This window comes from Zalophus californianus, chromosome 10 (genome assembly GCF_009762305.2).
Source record: "Zalophus californianus isolate mZalCal1 chromosome 10, mZalCal1.pri.v2, whole genome shotgun sequence".
NCBI classification, from domain to species: Eukaryota; Metazoa; Chordata; class Mammalia; order Carnivora; family Otariidae; genus Zalophus; species Zalophus californianus.
The window spans coordinates 25,982,622-26,002,671 of record NC_045604.1 but is presented as its reverse complement, the minus strand read 5'-3'; the positions used below and the strand labels follow the sequence as shown (position 1 = coordinate 26,002,671).

The 20,050-nt window shown below is 48.6% G+C and overlaps 1 protein-coding gene across 20 annotated transcripts in view; it reads left to right on the top strand.

The window, feature by feature from the left end:
• NFASC (neurofascin) overlaps nucleotides 1-20,050 on the top strand; it is a 178,077-nt gene that overhangs the window by 28,067 nt on the left and 129,960 nt on the right. The window contains exon 1 of one of the 20 annotated variants that reach the window (XM_027611563.2): nucleotides 10,685-10,887. The exons of the other annotated variants lie outside the window; for them this stretch is intronic. Coding sequence (XP_027467364.2) covers nucleotides 10,832-10,887 — 56 coding nt within the window. The 5' untranslated portion in view covers nucleotides 10,685-10,831. Of the gene's footprint in view, nucleotides 1-10,684; nucleotides 10,888-20,050 lie in introns of those variants that run through there. 20 annotated transcript variants of the gene reach the window in all.

Sequence of the window (20,050 nt, the reverse complement as noted above, 5' to 3'; positions counted from 1 at the left end):
TTTTCTTGTGTGTGTCTCAGGAGCTTTTTTGTGGCCTGCAGCGTGCCTGCTCTCGGGGTGGGGACTCTGGGCTCTCGACAGTTGCAGTGGCTCCTTCCCTAGCCCCGTGTGGCCCTGGGCAGGGGGGTGACCGGGGCCAAAGCCTGACTCCCTCCAGGGGTTACCCCCTGGCTTCCCAACCAGAGACCACCAGGCCTCTTGCTGCAGGCGCTCAAAGCGCTGTGTCTTCTGCCAGCCTGTCTGACACTGTCGCTGCACCTCAGCTAGCATGTTGAACGCATTGTCTTCTAACCCTGTCACTGCGCTAGGTGCCCCCATCCCCGCAGAGATCCGCCCCCACAGGGCAGCTGGGCAGGGCCTTCCCCGGCCTTAGCTCCCCATGAGTCACTCTTGGCTCTGCCATTGTTGGCTACAGCGGCTGACCTTTCATTCCATCCTCCTGGCCTCAGTGGGCAGGAAGATGCCAGGAGCATGCAGCCAACCGGCAAGCCTGTCCTCCCCGCTGTCCCATAAGCTCCAAGGTGCCACATAGTAGGTGCTCAGTAAATATTTGTGCTTTGTTGTGGAATGAATGAAAGAGAGGTCTGGAGGAGGCCTGGGAGTCAGGAGCAGGTCCTTATACCACGCAGGCTCCCTCTGGGCTCTCTCTCCCAGTCTTTCCCAGAGACCGGCCCTCAGGTCCAACAGCTGCACAGAGCCTCGGTGATTGAGACCTTTGAATTTTTAAAGTTATTTTTCATATGCATTACAATTCACTGCTCCCCTGATTCACTGGCTGTCATGACTCATAGGGGATCTGGGCCTGTAATAACCATTTAAGACTTAATGTTATTAGTCTTGTAATTGCTGCTAAGAGTCTTCTCTGTTCTCTGAATTTGTAAAGCCTCATGCACAAAGATTAGGAAAATATACCCCTAAGCTAGAGGCTGCCAAGGGGGCCGGGTGGTTGGAGACCAGCCTCAGCTGCCTGGCTGGGGTGTGAGTTTCCCCAACAAAGCCTGGGGCCAGAGATGCAGATATGCCTTGGGAGCATCTGGGAGCCCTCTTGGGGAATTGGGGAAGGAGGGGCGGTGCCCTGCAGAGGAGTGTGACCTGGGTTGCCCTCATGACAAGCAGCTGCTGGTGGAGAGAAGAGCGTTATCTCCAGGGAAAGGACTTTCCTTCCCTGCCCCCTCCCCAGCCCAGAGGCTCACAGCCCTGATGGCCCAGAAGAGATGGCAGTGATGTCCTAATCAGATGGTCATGATGCTGTAGGCAGAGATTAGAGTCGACAGGAAAACCAGCTGTATTAGAAATGTCCTCCCCTGGCTTTATCTTGGGAACTGTCCCTGCCTCTCCCCATAGGGGATCTTTTACTACACATGGCTCTCTTGAGTTCTCGTTGAGAAGGGGTTTATTATGGGTTTGAGAGTATTGCTGAGGTGAAGGGCCAGGGTACATGGCTGGTTGTCACTGGTTTGTGGGCCAGTATCCCTGCACTACCCTCTCTGCTCTTCTCCCTGTGAAGGCCTCAACCCTGCTGCCTGAGAGTGCTCACAACCAGGGCCTGCACCCCTGCCCTCTGCATACCACTTTCCTGCCAGGAATGAGCATGGAAACTCTGCTCGCTGCTTTCTCCTTCTTTTTTGTGATAAAGTACACATAACATAAAATTTACATTTTTAATCATTGTAAAGTGTACAATTCAGTGGCATTTAGTCCATTCACAATGTCATGCGCCATCATCGCTGTCTGGTTCCAGAGCACTTTCCTCACCCCAAAAGGAAATCCCGTACCCATTAAGCAGTCACTCCCCATACTCCCTTCCCCCTAGCCCCTAGCAACCATGAATCTCTTCTGTTGTTTCTCTGCCAATTTGCCTGTTCTGGATATGTCGTATAAATGGAATCATATGATGTGTGAGCTTTTCGTTGATCCATCATCTGTGGATGGATATTTGGGTTGTTTCTTGTGAATAGTGCTGTTATGAACATTTGTTTACAAATTTTTGTTTGAGCACCTGTGTTCAGTTCTTTTAGGTATATACCTAGGAGTGGAATTTCTGGGTCACATGATAATTCAATGTTTAACTTGTGGAGGAACTGCCAGACTTTGCCCACTTCTTTGCACGTGCCAGACTCTGTCTTCTTCTTTTTTAAAAAAATTTTTTATTTGGGAGGGGAGGGGCAGAGGGAGAGGGAGAGAGTCTTTTTTTTTTTTAAGATTTCATTTATTTATTTGAGAGAGAAAGAGAGCACACAGAGGGAGAGTGAGAGGGAGAAGCAGACTCCTCGCTGAGCAGAGCCCGATGAGGGGCTTGATTCCAGGACCCTGAGATCATGATCTGAGCCAAAGGCAGATGCTTAACCTACTGAGCCACCCAGTTACACTAAAGGAGAGAGGCTTAAGCAGACTCCAAGCTGAGTGTGGAGCCAAACATGGGGGGCTCAATCTCACGACTCTGAGATCATGACCTGAGCTGAAACCAAGAGTCAGACACTTAACCAATTGCACCACCCAGATGCCCCTGTTTTTTTTTTCAGACGCCGTCTTCCTTTGAGAGGGGGCTTGCTCCCTATGCCCACTCCAGGCTATGACGTTAGGCAGCCACTTTGGGAAAGTTTCTGGTTCCTAGCCCCTGGTCAAGACACGGTGACATGAATGGACACAACAAAGGGATCTTAGTGGTGACAATGGGGTGATTTCTGATTGTGTCTAATGATGTTACCAGATCTTGTGCACCCACACATGGGCTGTCTCCCAAAGCCGCTTGGGGGCTGCACATTTGTTCCTGCAGTAGTACCAGTGCTCAGAACCTTGTTTCATCCTCCCCGAGAATTGTCTTCAGAGATCTTTCCTTGATAATCATTCTTTGCTTTTGACATGAAACAATATTCCCAACTGCATCACCCACTGTCTTTTTCATTCTTGGCCCGATCTTTGAACTTAAGAAAAAAAAAAAATCAACCCTCATAGGCTAGAAATTTGCCACCATGGGGGCCCACCAAAAGAATATGCTGTAGGCTTTGAAAGCACTTCCAAAAGAGAAGCTACAGAATGTTCTAAGCATGGGCGGGCACATTGTTGGAATATGGCTATAGCCTCCAGAGGGGACAGCTTTGAAAGAGGCGGCGCTCATTTAAATGTATAAATTCTGGTGTGTTCATTTAAATGATCAGTCAGAAGGCTTTATGGGCATACAATAAAAAGATGATGTGAATGGTTATTGAGTTATGTACACCTCCAGGAAATCAAAGAAAGATATGCATTTTAGGAATTTTAAGAAGATGAAGTTCAAATTATAGCCTCAGCATGCAGTTGGATGGTTAACACAAAATAGTGTTGCCCAGCTGCTGGGGAGGAGAGAGGTCAGTGGGGGAGCCCAAAAGCTTAGAACAGCATCCCCATCTTCATAAGGGTTAGAAGACAGGTTATTACAGCCATCCATCTGGCTAGGAGAGGGGCATTCTCTATCTTCAGGGACGATGAGAAAGGAGGCTGGTGAGAAGTCTGGGTGAGCTGCTACGTTGGTGAGTTGAGTTTTAAATTTTTTTAAATAGCCTATCTCTTGCTGTAGCCTGCATGACCAGGGCTTCCCTTTGAAGGTTAAATATTTGTAGCCAGCTTTGAAAGTCTGGCAAAGAAGCTTTGGGCAAAGCCCCTAGGCCAATGTCCTGGATCTATTTGAACTACTGGGGTAGTGGTGTTTTTTGTCCTCGTTCAAAAAGCTGAAGTCATCAGCGAAGGAGGTGAGACTAAAGACAGCTAGAGAGGCCCGGAGGGAAGGTGGGGGGTTAGAGCAGCTAGGTTGGCTCTTAGAAGATTTCAGAGTTAGATTGGAGGCTGCTGACACTGTCCCCACTTTACACCCGGGCCCGGGAAGTGGATGACAAGGTCAGTGGAATTTCAGAGTCAAGAATAGATCCTCTTTCACTCTGTCACCTCAGTAACTCATTCCAAGGTTTGAAGAATATCCCCCTCTGGGGAAATAGTGCTTCTGAAACCTGTTTCACATCTTTGTCTCGTTTATTCCCACAGTCATTTATTTGGGGCCAGATATTGATGAATTTGACAGCAAAGCAGAGAAGGATGTTGCAGGGATTTTTTAAAAATTACACTAAATATATATATTTTATATTTATGTATGTTACATATATTTTTATATATGTATTTTATGTTTATATTATATATATATATATATAATTTGCCATTTGAACAATTTAAAATGTATAATTCAGTGGTATTTAGTATATTCACAGTGTTATCTAACTGTCACTACAGTCTATTTCCAAACTTTCCCATCACCCCAAATAGAAACTCTGTGGCCATTAAGCACAACTCCACATTCCCTGCTCTCCAGCCCCTGGTAACCTCTAATTTACTTTCTGTTTGTATGAATTTGACTACACTGGGTACCTCCTATAAGTGGCATCATACAGGATTTGTCCCTTTGTGTCTGGCTTATTTCACTTAGCATAATGTTTTCAAGATTCATCAATATTGGAGTGTGTATCAGAATGCCATTGCTTTTTATGGCTGGATAACATTCTATTGTATGGATATACCACATTTTATTTAGCCACTCATCCATCCATGGACACTTGGGTTGTTTTTACCCTTTGGCTATTGTGAATAATGCAGTGATGAACACTGGTCTATAAGCATGTGTTTGCATCCCTGTTTTCCATTCTTTTGGGTGTATACCTAGGAGTGGAATTGCTGGCTCATATGATAATTTTATGTTTAACTTTTTGAGGAACTGCCAAATTTGCGTGTTGGCCATTTGTATATCTTCTTTGGAGAAATGTCTACTCAAGTCCTTTGCCCATTTTTAAATTTGGGTTGTTTGTCTTTTTGTTGTTGAGTTTTAGGAATTCTTTGCAGATTCTGGATATTAAACGCTTACCAGATGTATGATTTGCAAATATTTTCTTCCATTCTTCAGGTTGTCTTTCCATTGTCTTGATAATGTCCTTTCATGCACAGTTTTAAATGTTGATAAAGTCCAGTTTATCTATTTTTTTCTCTTGTTGCTTATGCTTTTGGTGTCACATGTAAGGATCTGTTGTCAAACCCAAGGTCATAAAGATTTACCTCTTGTTTTCTTCCAAGAGTTTTAGGTTTTGGCTCTTATAGTTAGGTTGTTGATTGATCCATTTTGAGTTAATTTTTTTAATATGGTGTGAGGTAGGGGTCCAAATTCAGTTCCTTTGCATGTGTAAATCCAGCTGTCCCAGCACCACTTGTTAAAGAAACCATTCTTTCCCCATTGAGGGGAAACCATTCTTTCCCCATTGAGCACTCTTGTCAAAAATCAATTGGCCATAGATGTATAGGACTCTCAGTTCTGTTCCCCTGGTCTATATGTCTGTCCTTATGCTAGTACCATACTGATTTGACTACTCTAGTTTTATGGTTTGAGAGTAAGTTTTGAAATCAGGAAATGCAAGTCTCTGACTTGATTTGTTGTTCTTCTTCAGGATTGTTTTGGCTATTTAGGGCTTCTTGTGATTCCTTATGTATTTGAATATAGTCATTTTTGAACATATCTTTTTATGGATCTATAAGTGCTGGTTTCTACTGGGTGAATACCCAGAGATACTGCTGTGCCATACAATATCAGTATGTTCAGCTTTAGTACGCACTGTCTGTTTCACGAAGTGATTGTGCCAGTTTATATACACCAACAATCTATGAGCGTTCCAGTTGTGCCGCGTCTTTTACCAACATTTGGTCATCTCAATTCTTTTGTAAAGTTTTAACCTTTCTGGTAGTTTGCCCCCAAATTATGAGTGAAACATTGCTGTATTTTTCAGGGGCAGTGTAAGCATCTACATCTTTGTTCAGGTGATCTTTCTCTTGGCACCAAGTCTTGGAAAGTGCTACCTGCTCCATGCCCCATCAGCAGCAGCCAGGGTCTTGCTCAGCAACAGAGGCTGGAGATCTGGCCAGTGAGTTGCATCTTTACAGCACAAAAGGTCAGCTTATGCGAGAGAACCTTGGGATTTGGAGTGTGCCTATTAAGGTGCTAAAGGAGAATTGGTCATTGGGTTCTGTCCTGGCTGCAGCAGTCAGGCGTATGAACGTCATGGTGGATGAGGCTTTTGGAGCTGTGCCTAGCCTCTGAGAGAGATCAGTTCTTAGGGAACTGCTTCACAAGAACGAGGAAGCTAGCAGAGCTGTCCCATTTGACCTTGGGCATTTGCTCCTAGAAGAGGCTCCTTCAGACACAGAGCCTGAGTCCAAGGAGAGTAAGTGGCTTTTCCTAGCCCTACAGCACACTAGGGCTGGAGACTCTCAGACCTGTGTCTTGTGCTTGCCCAGGGCAGTGACTGCTCTTTCCATGTTCAGCTTGCTGGTTAGCCAAACTCAAGTCATGTAGTTCAGTAAATATTTATTGCAGGCCTCTGTGTACCAGGCATGGAACCAGGCACCTTGGGACCTGCAAAATTGAGGATGAAGTCGCTAACTATGTGTTATTCATCATCCTGTAGGGGAGGAAATACTTGCACACATCACTGCAATGAAAGGAGGACGAGGTCTGTGCTTAGTGAGGATATACATAATGTGCTTTGGAAGCCAGAGGCAGGATGTTCATGTCCAGCCAAAGGGCGGCATTGGCCCTGGGCCTTAGAGGATGAGTAGGATTCTGTTGAGCAGAAATGGAATAAGGGAACTCCAGGAAAAGAAACATAAAAAGCAGAAGTGGAGGTTGGCTGTTCCGGGCATTTGGAGAAAAGCAAGTGTAGTCAGATTACTGGATGCTGACAAGGAATTTCCTAGATGTCCGCTGGGGGGTGGGGGGGTGGATTTTATTCTGTAGGAGCAGGGAGCCCCTGCCGGGTTTGCAGGTGGACGAGTCATGCAGCGTGGTTCCTGACTGGAGAGCGTTCTGGTAATGCGGGGTAGTTCGCAGATGCGAATGCCCAACCCTCTCTGGCTTCTGCTTCTGCACACACAGACCAACACGTAAGGAGAAGCGCAGGCAGTACACACATCAAGGTAGATGTACATAGATCTGGGAACCAGGTCAGACACATGCACTGAGACCAAGAGACCCACACATCGAAACACATACCCATATATGAGAACTTACTGAACACACACACACACACACACACACACACACACACGAGTTCACACTCACAGGCACATATGGAATGATACCATCCTGTAAACGGAAGGAGGCATGCAGTCAGTGCCACGTACATGGGCTGGAACATCTGTAGATTCACTAAGACAGGTACCCACACATATTGGACCACACTAATGGTATAAGTCATGCATACGAGACAGAAACCATGGGACAGACATACCCATATGCCCACCAAGCCAGGCAGGGAGACATATGCACACCCTGAAACACTGTCACACTTTCACACACACACACACACACACACACGCACACACAGCCAAGCAGAGTGCTTACACTCATGGAGCCATACACTTGGGAACTGAAACTCTGCCCAGGGACGCACAGGTATGTCCTTCACGCATGCTCACAAACACATGCTCACATGTAGGTACACCTACGAGGCAGTCACACCACCGCAGAGGCACACACAGACTCAAGTGGGTACAGACTCAAGTGGGTGCAGACTCAGTCCGTGCTGCTGGGGGGGTTCCTCACGTTCCCCTTGCAGGCCCCCCATGAATGTGTGATCTGGGGTCTCAGCGCTGGATGGGCCCTCAGATGCACCCTCCCACTCAGTGCTGGGATTTCTACAGCTCCCCTGAAACGGGCCACCCCCAGTTCTGCTTAAATCCTTCGGACAAAATACCACAAGTTTCCTGTTGTAATGGAAGTCACTTTCCATCTCGGGAAGTGAGGGTTATGCCCACAGAGAGGAAACGAAACCTTTAGCCGGGTCAGTCAACAGCCAGTTAACAACTGCAGCTTGCGGGCCTCAGGCTCACCCCGCCCCACACTGTCCCCTCAATTCCTGTCGGCAGTCCCTTGGCCACTCTCTGGCAAGGTAACCGTCCCCCAGATCACTGTATTGCGGATCTATTTGGTATGGCAGAGTGGGTGGGCAGAGCTTGGCACACCAGTCCTCCCAGGGGAGGACAGTGGGTGGCAGGGGGTGAGCCTGCAGGGGGAGGGGGTGGGGAGTCCTGCCTAGGACCTGGGACGAGATGGAGCTCTCCTGCAGGCAGCCAGCTGTCTTCACAGCCATCCTGTGCTGGTGTGGGCCGTCCTCTGCAGATGTGACCCACGTTCAGGCCGACCAGCCCCATCAGCTCTCCCTGCTCCCTACTGCGTCCCTCCCTGCTGGCTGCCAACCCTTCCCCACTCGCTGTCCTGGGCTGAGACAGTTGTCCTTACTTGAGAAGGGGGCTGTGACACAGCTGGCTCTGGGGGACTGACCAGTGTGGCTGTCTCCAAAGAAACCTCCAGAAGCCAGGAGAACTCCAAAGCAGTGGGGCAGCCCTGCCCTCTGGGTCGCCCCCCTCCCCCCCCCCCGCATCTGAATGCTTTCCTGATTTTCTCAGACTCTAACCTCCTTTTACTCCTCTTCAGTGAGGGATAAATCTGGTCTCTCCCTTAACCCCTCTCTTACCCTGCTGATATGGAAAACGGACTCCCTCTGCCCCCACCTGGGGTGTGCCCTCCTGCTCTGGCTCTGAACCGTAGGGCTGACACCTTCCAGTCTGGTTGGGGTTTTCTCAACTCTCCTTCCCACATCCTTACAAAGTCCACTAACCCGTGTTCATTATAGACAAGAGAAATGGCTCAACAGTAGCCCCTGGAAGAAGGCCAGGCTGGGGGCAAGGTGTGGGGCAGGGGGGAGCCAGGGCCAGGGGGCTGCGTTGTGGACTTGAAGTTCAGTAAGAAGCTGTGATGTGATGGTCAGAGAGACCGTGCACACCCTTCCCCAGAGGAAAGGCAGCATCTGGAACCAGGGCTGGCCTGTGTTCTATGCTAGGGATTGCACCATACTGTCACACATACCTTTTCCTATTCACGAAAATAGTTTATGTTCTTCGCAGAAAATTTAGAAAATACATATAAGCACAAATAAGAAAATGCAGATCATCCATCATTTCATCACCCAGAGAGAGCCATTCTTACTCTGTGCAATCTGCTCTGCACTGAATAATCTTTTATATCATTAAAATATTGTTCTATATTATTTCATTGCTTTAATAACTATATAATATTTCATGGCTTATGATAGTAATAAGAATCCAACCTTTTTTTTTTAGTATTTACCATATGCATCAGGCATTATCATTCATTGAATTTTGTAACTTGAGATTGATACTATCATTACTCCAGTTATACAACTAAAGAGAATGAGGCACAGAGAGGCTAAATAACTTGCCCAAGGTAACACAACCAGTAAATGGCAGAGCTAGATTTTGAACCCAGGTCATCTGGCTCCCGAACCCTTATTTTTACACACTACTTCCTGTCAAACCATGGACATGCCATAGTTCATCATTTCCCCTAGTGATGGCTCTTCAGATTGTTTCTAACTTTTTACCATTACAAACAATATTCTGATGAACATTTGTGTGACTTACATATTCTCATTATCCTCAGTTATTTACCTAAGATCGACTCTCAGAGGTAGAATTTATGAAACAAGGCATAAACATTTTTTAAAAAGATTTAATATATTTATTTTGAGAGAGAGGGAGAAAGCACAAGCAGGGGAGGGGTAGGGGGAGAGAGAGAATCTCAAGCCGACTCCAATTGGAGCATGGAGCCCGAATGCGGGGCTCAATCCCACGACCCTGAGATCATGACCTGAACCAAAATCAAGAGTCAGATGCTTAATGGACTGACCCACTGAAGCACCCCAGGGCATAAACATTTTTAAGACTTGTAGATGCATTTCCAGATTTCCCTCCAGAAGAACGTTAGCAAGGTCCACTCTTAACCAGCAAAATAGGAGGACTGGGCCTTACACTTTAAGAGAGAGCCTGACCCTCAGAAGCTTGACCACGTATGGGGAACGGGACGGTACAGAGAATGGAAGGAGTTGCGTGGGGGGCAGCTGAAGGGACTGGAGGCGAGGTTACACTCCTGGCAATAGTCAAATGTGCAACGGGCTGTTGAGCAGAAGAGAGAGTGGTTTGTCCTGAGGCCCTAGAGCAGAAGTGGACCAGTGGGCTGAAGCTGACATTGTGAGAGCCCTCGTCCTTCACTGGGCTTTGGTTGGGCGGGGTGGGTGTGAATAAATTTTACACGACCTGCTGCCATCCCGGCTTGGGTTCGAGTAGGGTGTGCATATGGGGGGGTCGATATCACTCACAGAACATTACATCTTCTAGTCTTAACCAAGGGGTCTGCTCCTCCTTCCACCCCTGCCTTGGGGAGCCTGGCCCAGCCTGGTACTTCTGTCTGTCTATCCCTTTGGAGACTGAGCAGCACAGCCTGGCTTGTGTCATGGGCCACATAACTCCTCCATTATGCATGAGGGGGACCCGGCGGTGAGCGAATGAGCAAGCCAGGGTGGGGGGGTGGGAGGCTGAGTGGTTATTAATAAACAAGTGTATTGTGTGGGATTCCATTCACAGCACTTTCAGAGGACCTGGTGGGCTTGAGATAAGAAAGCCCTGTTTATGCCACCGAGGGCTGGGGAGGTGGCAAGTGGGAGGTGGCAAGGAGCAGGGAAGCCAGGAATTATTTTGATTTGCCCCGGGGCAGGGCTGCTGTGTTTGCTCTGAGGCCAGCATCCAGGGGGAAGGTCTAGCTGGGGTTTTTGCTCAGGCCTCTGTCTGCCCATTGGAATGGCCTGGGTCCTGAGAGATGCCTAGCTCTCCATCCCCATCTGTCCCCATGGAGGGAGAGTGAGAAGACACTGGATGAACTGGAACACGACACGTTCAGGAGAGAGGTGGGATGGTCACCTCTACCCTACTCCCGGCCTCCTGTCCCCACCCCATTCCTCCTTCCAGGTGAGTCCCTCTACTTTGGCCCTCCTGGACTCTGAAGTGTCCTGTGTTGGGATGGTGCCTTGTTTCCTGAAGATGCTGGAGTTGTGTTTGTGGGCAAGATCTATAAGAAGCTTCCTAGCCAGGGAGCGGACCGGTTTGGTGTTAGGATGTGGAACATGAAGCAAGCAGGCCAGAAGGGACAGAAGCAATAAGGAGGGATTAGCTTCAGTTTCGGAGGAAGAGTGGCAAGGGATGAGGCTCCCACACCCTGGCAAGGCTGCGCAGGGGAGCTTTGGTCTGAAGGGTATCTGGGGAAGTGAGAGGCTGAGGAGCATTTGTCAGAGGGGACTCAGGCTGCGCATCTGATTGCAAAGCCCGTATTAACTCTGGGACTTGTTGTCCCTTTGGGTTAGCCCTCCCGAGCCCCTCCCTTTCTCTCCCTTAGCCCTTGGCTCTGGGCCCCACCATCCCCAAATAGCCCTCTCCTTCCAGCAGAGCCTATCCGACTTAGTCTTGGCATCTCTGGATCTCAGGCCAGGGATGCAGAAGCTGCTGGCTGGGAAGAAGTGAGAACAGGCCATTTTGCTCTCCACTCTTCTAGGGATGCAGAGCTGGTTTTGATTCAGGGAGTCCCGATTCCCTTTCACTTAGAGTTGAACCAAAACAAGAGGGAAGCCAGGGCCCAGGCAGGCCTGGGTCACCTGGCTCTGTCAGGAGCTAATGGTGCTCCCTTTGGCCTTTGCAAATGGCTCTGGCCTGGAGTTCCCCTGATTTGGGACGCGTTTCCATGTCAAGCCAGCTCTGAGGGGCTGTGTGCTGGTTTGGCTGTGAGCTGGGAGGGAGAAGGGGGCCGGTGGCAGGGACTGTCTCTCCAGCACTCCTCATGGCTCCCTGCGACAGCGCTTGGATCCAGTGACTTGAACTTTTTGTTTGGATTGGAGAACTTGTAGCTCCTCCTTGGGCTCTCCACTCCTGCAGGCGCTGTGGGCACTCGCTTCCCTTCCCCTCCCACGGTCTGAAGAGGTGGTGACTATTTTTAGAAGCATCTGCCTGCTCCTAGGAGCACTGTTCCTGTGATGTGTGTGCCAGGCTGGATGCTCTTCTACTAACACAGGGCACCGGAGCTAGCAAAACAGCTGGTGGTCAGGAGTGGGGCGGGGTGTGATCAGCCCCACTGCGGTCCACCCGCCTGGGCATCTGGCCTGGAGGAATGACCCAGCATGTTCCACCAAGATTTTCAGAGGTTCCTACTGACTACTATGTGGCTGTCAGTTGCTTTGGGAGGTTCCTGGAAGGTCCAGGAGCAGAGACAAGGGTCTTCCTCAGAGAGGCAGGCAGGCTGAGTCATGCCATGGGCGTGCCCCTCTCAAGAAGACAAGGCCGGTATGTACCAGGAGGGTTGGGCAAAGTGGCCTCTCCCCAGGGATGGGAGAGCCATTGCGACGTCACAGGCGACTGCTCACTGAGAGCTTTTCCCGGGATAGGCTGTCCTCTGAGCTTTTGACGTCTGTTGTCTCTTGTAACCCATGCTACTGTCCTTTTAGAATCGAGAAAACTGAGACCCAGAGAAGTTAAGCATGTTGCCCAGTGTCACACTGTCCATGACCAAGCCAATCGCCCTCCCCAGCCCAAGACCCTGTTAACTCTTGAGCCCTTGTGCTGGGCTGCCTCCCCGTAGAAGGCAACAGATGCTTTGTTTTGGAGGCCACAGGAAGGATTGAGGTCAGATGCAAAGGAGGACTTCCTGACAGTGAGAAGGGCCACATGGAATCTTCCTTGGAGATCTTTGAGAAGCATCTAGTGCCTCAGGAGGGGGCATTCCTGCAGGCTGGACTCTGGATTGATGACCACTGGAGGGATCTTCTGTCAGCAGCCTCTCTGTGAGAGATGCTGGACCATGCATTAGTGGCCCAGGGCATAACCAACCAGCAGCGTCTGGGCACGCCAACTGGGATTTGGGATCTGGGAAAAAGGCTGGGAGGTGGGGGATGGTGCTGAGAATTCTCCAGTAGGGAGAAGAAGCCAAGAGAGGGAAGCCACCCCTGGGAGCTCTGGAGCAGCTTGTGGGTTAATAGGCTTTTCATTTTGGCCTTCCCGTCAGATGTGCCTCTTTACCCAGAAAAATCTCTGGCTTTGCTCGAGCTCTGTTCCTGCAACCAGCCGCCTTCCAGAGGATGCAAGTGTCTCTAGTTCCCGTGTGCTTAGGGACTACTGCTAGGGGCTTTCCAAGCGGAGGTGGGACTGGTGAGCCACCTGGGTAGGACACGGGCTCCTTTCGCCAGGCAGCTACAGGGCTACTCACCCCATTTCTTGCCCTGTGTCACCCGGATCTGTACCACGGGGGCAGCCACAGAGAAGAATGGATGATGTCTCCCGCCTTGATCTGCTGCAGGGAGGAATGGTGCACCAGCGCCTGGAGATAGTGTGGGGTAGAGGTCAGACACATGGCTTCCAGCATCAGGCTGCCTGGCTTCCTGTCCAACTTCCACCCTGAGCTGCGTGACCTCCCAGTGTCCTCAGCTGTCAAGAGTGACATCAATAGCACCTGTCTCTTGGACTTCGTGAAGATAAATGAATGAATCCATGACGTCATTTAGCACAGGAGGAAGGAAGAAGACCCCTCAGTCCGGGGCTATGCAGCCACTTTGGTCTCTCTCCCACGCCGCTCCGCTCGGTCTTACACTGGGGCCTGGGCCTACGTCGGACAGGCGGCCTCATCAAGCGCTGGTAGCTCGGTCCTCTGCTCCTGCCCTTGGCTCAGGGTAAATAACGCAGCTGTGTCCTGCTGCCACTCCCTTTAGCTGCAGGAGCCGGGGCGAGGCCAGATGCTCAAGGTCCAGGATTTCTGCTCCCTGGGCTGCGTTCAGCCCCATTTATTTTGGGCTCTGTAGAAGTAAGAGTCCACTTCTGGTTTAGTCTACGTGTCTGACTTGGCGGGTCTTCCTCACAGCTCAGCCGTTACCTGCTGCTCGGGGACCTGGGATTGAGTCAGGGCTTTCTTCTGCCCCGCTTCTGCCCGATGACAGGCTCTCCAGTTCCAGCTGCTGCACCTCCAGCCCAGCGTCCTGCGTCCACCTGCTTCTCTCCATCTTTCTGGCTTCCTGGCCTGTGTGTCTCTGCCCCAGGTCCCTCCCTCTCTCGGCCAGGAGCCTTCTCCTTCTCCCGCCTCTGCCTTGTCCCTGGGCTGAACATCGTCCAGTTTAGACTTCTCCGGGATCTGAGGACACTTTGCATGCCCAAAGCAAACATCTGTTGACATTTAGAAATGCCGAAGGACCCACATTTTCATTTCTGTGTGAATGCCGCATACTCTCCTTCTGGTATAGGAAGCTTAAAGCTGGGACCTGTGAGAGAGTCCGCCCCACAGCCATGATCATTTTTGAAAAGGAGAGGTAACTTTCCACTTTGCCCCAGACTAAGCAGGGTCAGAATGAGGGGGTTGAGTGGAGGAGGGTGACGTAATGCTTTCTGGCTGCCCCCAGTCACTGCCCTATCCTTTTGATATATCTCCTCATGCAGTCCCTTTGAGAACCTGATGAGTCAGATACACAATCCCATTCTGTCTGTAGAAGGGGAAACAGAGAGGTTGAGTGACTTGCCTAAGGTCACACAGTGATTGAGTGGGAGAGTCAGGATTTGAGTGTGGGTCTGTTTTTCCTAGAATCACATATCCTCTAGAAGAAGGTGGGTTGGACAGGGGATATTAATGCAGACACCTCTGAATGCAGACCCATCTGGAGCTGGATTTTTGACTCTGAATAAACCCAAGTGTCCTATTCATGTCCCTTCCTCCTAACCTCCCATTCCCTGGCTGTGGATCTCTGAAGGGAAGAGGGGAGACCCCCACCTTGAACCTGTCAGGCCCCAGGGTGGGCCAGCAGTGCAGTCACACTGCTGAAGCCGTCAGCCTCCCACAGACCACACATGCCAGAGAATACGCTATATTTTGCTGGAAGAAGGGGGATAAAAAACAGAATGAGGAATCTGGAGGTGCCTGAATAATACAGTATTAGAAAGTTAAAGTGCTTCTCCTCCTGGGGGCACCCGGGTGGCTCAGTCCGTTAAGTGGATGGCTCTTGATTTTGGCTCAGGTCATGGTCTCAGGGTCCTGTCCTGGGACCGAGCCCCGCATCAGGCTCCACACTCAGTGCGGAGTCTGCTTAAGTTTCTCTCTCTCTCTGCTCCCCACCCCCAACTTGTGCACACACTCTCTCTCTCTCTCTCCCTAAAATAAATAAATAAAAATCTTTCTTAAAAAAAAAAAAAGCTACTTTAAAGGGGCACCTGGGTGGCTCAGTCAGTTAAGCATCTGCCTTCAGATCAGGTCCTGGGATCAAGCCCTGCATCCCTGGGCTCCCTGCTCAGCAGGGAGTCTGCCTCTCCCTCTCCCTCTGCCAGCCACTCCCCCTGCTTGAGCTCTCTGTCTCTCTCTCTCTGTCAAATAAATAAATAAATAAATAAATAAATAAATCTTTTTAAAAAATAACTGAAGTGCGGGGCGCCCGGGTGGCTCAGTCGTTGAGCGTCTGCCTTCGGCTCGGGTCATGATCCCAGGGTCCTGGGATCGAGCCCCGCATTGGGCTCCCTGCTCCGCGGGAAGCCTGCTTCTCCCTCTCCCACTCCCCCTGCTTGTGTTCCCTCTCTCGCTGTGTCTCTCTCCGTCAAATAAATAAAAATCAAGTGTTTAAAAAAAAAAAAATAACTGAAGTGCTTCTCCTCCCTAAAAACAGTCTGTGAGGGAACAGTCTGCAAAATGTTTGCAGATGGACCAGAGGCCTGAGAGCCAGAAACCTGTACAATCTGTAGGAATAACTCCTCCCAATCTCCGGGCTGTTCTCAGGGCTTTCTCTCCCCTGGCGCCCCTCAGCTCCCCTGCTGGGGACCCTTGGTAGGGGAGGGCGTTGTAAATGACATGGTAATGGGCCTAAGCACACACCAAGAGCCGATGGTAGGTACCAGCCGCCCTCTTCCCCCTCCACAAATCTCCAACCAAGACAGGATGTGATTAGCTACTTCTGCGGGGCATTTGGAACACAGCTTCCAGCGGCTTGAGGAGAGGTCTGATGGAGTCTTTGTTTGCCTGACTCTGAAATTCTGGGGTTGGGGGGAGAGGTGGGGGGAAGAGGTGGAGCAGGAAGGCTCCGCAGGCCCTTTAGACTCCGTGGAGAATCGCCTGATAAATACACAGGCATTTGGAATATATTGTCTTCCTTCCTAAGCCTTTAAGATCTGCCTTCTAAATCACTACTAAAGTGTGTGTCTCTTACCCAAGCTCTTAGTGTCTTTATTTTTTTCACTCTTAAAATCAACTGTATTGGGGTATAATTTACATTCAATAAAATGTACTCATTTTAAGGGTATAGTCAGATGAGATTTGACATATGTATATACCCATGTAACCACCACTCCAATCAAGTTATAGACTATTTCATCACCCCTGAAAATGCCCTCATCCCATCTGCAGGCAGCCTCCTCCCCCCAGCTCCTGGCCCCAGGCAACCACCAGAGGAGTTTTCGGTCACTGTAGATTGATTTGCCCGTTCTAGATATCCATGTGTGTGCAGTATGGTCTTGTGTCACTGCTAGGGTTTGATAAGCCTCAGGGGAGAATAAGTTATTTGAGACTCCCGCACGGGCATAGCCCCTGCCAGGAGATCTCCTGTCTCTGCACCCTCTCCGTCCTTCTCAAACCCTTCAGCCTACTCTTACCTGGTGTGTGGACGTGATACACCTTGAGTCTGTGACAGGAGAAAGATCCCTCCCTTCCCTTTGCTTTGGCACTGAGTCTAGGGAAATGGTAGGGAGAGGAGGTTTGGGGAATTGTGGCCTATGGCTGCAGAGCTCAAGATGTGGGGGATGACTCTCAACCATGAGAAATGGCTGTGGGGTTCCAGGAGGTAGACCCTGGCTAATGTGGAGGTGGACAGGCAAATGAGCTGGCCTCTCTCCTGCCGCTGGCTTTGTTACCACTGTTGCTGCCATTCTTTGCATCAATGTGGGTGTGAAAGCTGCTCTCCTAGAATTCAGGGGTTCTTTTGAATGAATTGAGGGTCAGGGAAGGGGAGGAAGCCGACTTCAGGTCCAGCCTGTGGGGTGTGTGGCAGTGATCCTAGGTGCCAACCTGGTAGAGAAGGACACAGTGCTAAGAATTTGCTGCAATTTGCATAGCCTTTTGGGGATCTTGTTGACTGATCTCTACAAGTGGGCATATTTGAAGGATATTTTAAGGGTGCTTTCATTTCTTGGGAAAAAAGGGATACAAACTAAAGCCAGGATGCTGTCATTATGATATTTTTTTCTTTTGTTTTATCATCATCTTCATTATTATTTCATTGTGGTAAAATACATTGTTGGGGAGGAAGAAATTTCTCTATGTCCTTCAAGATTCTTCTAGCTAGATTGAGAATAGGTTGACATGAAAGAGAGTAACAGGAGAAAATCAAGTTTAATTTCATACATCCAGGGTCTCTACACAGACATGACTATCCAAAGACAGCCAGGCAAGATGAGGTATATGTCATCCTGAACTAAGGAGAAGGGGTGGGGTCTGGAACTTCAAAGGAAAGGAATACAATTCACAGAAAAAATGAAAAAGCCTCAACATTTGGTAAACAAATATTTGCTGGACCACTCAGAAACAATGGGACATAGAGGACTTTGATCAGTCAGGCTTTGCTAGGTTCCTCCCTGTCTACCCTACCTAGTTTATATCATAATGTAGTTATCTGTGGTGATATCTCCCTTCCTGGAGCCTGTCCTCTACCTAAATTATTTTAGGCAGTTGTGTATGTGTAGGAGGCAGAGGTGAAAGTTTCTTCCTGAGTCTTTTGGGTCTTGATTGTTTTCAGCTTAATAATCTTTTTATAATCTGCATGTCAATGTGGCCCATCTTGGGGTGGCCTGCCCTTGGCTGCTGCAATGCACAACATAAAATTGACCATTTTAACCATTTTTAATTATACCGCTAAGTGGTATTAAACAGATTTACATTATGGTGCAACCATTACCACCATCCGTCTCCAGAACTTTTCATCTTCCCAAACTGAAATTCCATACCCATTAAACATTAACTCCCCATTCCCCACTCCCACTGGCACCTGGCAACCACCATTGTACTTTATCTCTATGAATTCCACTACTCTAGGTATTTCATATAAGCAGAATCATGCAGTATTTGCGTGTCTGACTTATATCACTTAGCATAATATTTTCCAGATTCATCCATGTTGTAGCAAGTGTCAGAATTCCATTCCTTTTTAAAGCTGAATTAACATTTCATTGTATAGGTATACCACATTTTTGTTTATCCATTCATCTGCCTCATCTGCCAATGGGCATCTGAGTTGTTTCTGCCTTTTGGCTGTTGTGAATTATGCTGCTATTATGAACATTTGTATACAAATATCTGTTCGAGCCATTATGGTATTTAAATGCTCAGCAGCTCCTCCTGCTTAAATTTGCTGCGACCTACCGCCCAGAGTGGTGTGCATTCCTGCTATCCTAGCCTGGCAGCCTGTCTCTTCTTAAATTCATGCCTGTGGCCAATGGTATGCTTCAAATACTTCAGTCTTTGATGAGCATGGGGCACTTAGGAGTTTTGAGTTCCTTTCCCTAGAAGCTTTCTTTTCAGTGTGTTTAACTACTCTTGGCCACCAGCTGACTTTTGGAATTTGAGTTCATTAAGTTTCTTAATACCAGAATACAACAGAACATCTTTGGTTCATCAAGGAAAGAAAAGAAACTAAATTTTATCAAGTATCTATTATGTGCTATCAGGTACCTGTGCTATTAGGTACCATTCAAGGTATTCTAAATGTACAGTTATAGCTTCACATCCTTTTAAAGGGCTCTCCTGTGAGATAGATAGATAGATAGATAGATAGATAAGATAACACTCCAACCTGAGTGTCAAGGGAAGGAAACCAAGGAGAGGCTCAGAGAAGTTAAGTCACTTGCCCAAGCTCACAGAGGCCAGCACTCCATACCGCACTTAACAACCTCCCTGGTCTTTCAAATGCAAATGAGCCAGAGAAATTTCTGGGACCTTGTCTTTTACAATGGAAATCCAAGCCTGGAGTTCCCCCTTTGCTTAGAAAAGAATAATCCTTTGGGCTTCCTTGCCCTAGTTTCGGTAAAATATGGAATTATTAATTAAGGTTTTGTTTTGTTTTTCCAAATACACAAAAGTAGAAAAGAATATCATGAATCCCCATATACCCATTCCCCAGCTTCAATAATTATGGACACTTGGTCTGTCTTGTTTTATCAGTCGGGTTCTTCTTTTTGATCCGTGAGGTCCTCCCAAGTGGAATGGCAGCAGTTGGTGTTTTCTGGAAGAGAGAAGGGAAATCAGCAGATCTGGGAGTCGCAGACCGAAATCTCTTCCCAGCTGGAGGAGTGTTAATCGCCACCGGTTGGAATTCCCTCTGATGGTTCATTATTCAGCTGGTTACTGAACACCATCCAGGAGGCAGGGGAGGAGGGCAGATCTTTTGAGAGGCCTGGCAGGACCTGGCAGGGTGGTATGCAGAGAGGCTTCCCTTTCTTAGAGCATTTTCCTCCTACTGTTTGATTTTATTGGAATTCTGAGTGGCGAGAGAGAAGGTTATGTGAGGATAACTGTCCCCTTAGGGGAACAACGCTAAGCCAAAGCAGTGTTGAGGAGGAACAGGGACTGGTGGGAAATAAGCCTCTAGCCTCTTCAGCTAGATTGAGTTAACAAACATTTCCACTTTTTTTTTTTCACTTTTAGTTTTTTACGAATACCTCAGTGCACCAGGCACTGAGCTAAATGCGGCCCATCCAACTCTGACACATTGGTATCAGCTCTCAAGAAGTCTGCGGTCCACAAAAATAATAACTAAGAGCAATTCACACTTGTGTGTGCCAGTGCACTTTATGTGCATTGCCTCATTTATACCCCGGCCCCAAACAGTCTGTAAGCATTATGTCCATGGTGCAGACAAGGAAGCTGGGGCTTCATCCTGTGCTGCGTGTGCAGAATACGTGTAGGTTGGGGAGGGCCGAGGGTCAGAGGAGGGCTGAGGGGACCCGGACCTTCTCTCAGGCTGCAGGAATGTGCTTCTGTAGAAACCCCGCCAGATGTGTGTTCTCAGAGGATTGAGGGCAGCCAAATGGCGCATTTTTTTCTCTGGACTTTATCGAGGACCACGGGATTGATTTT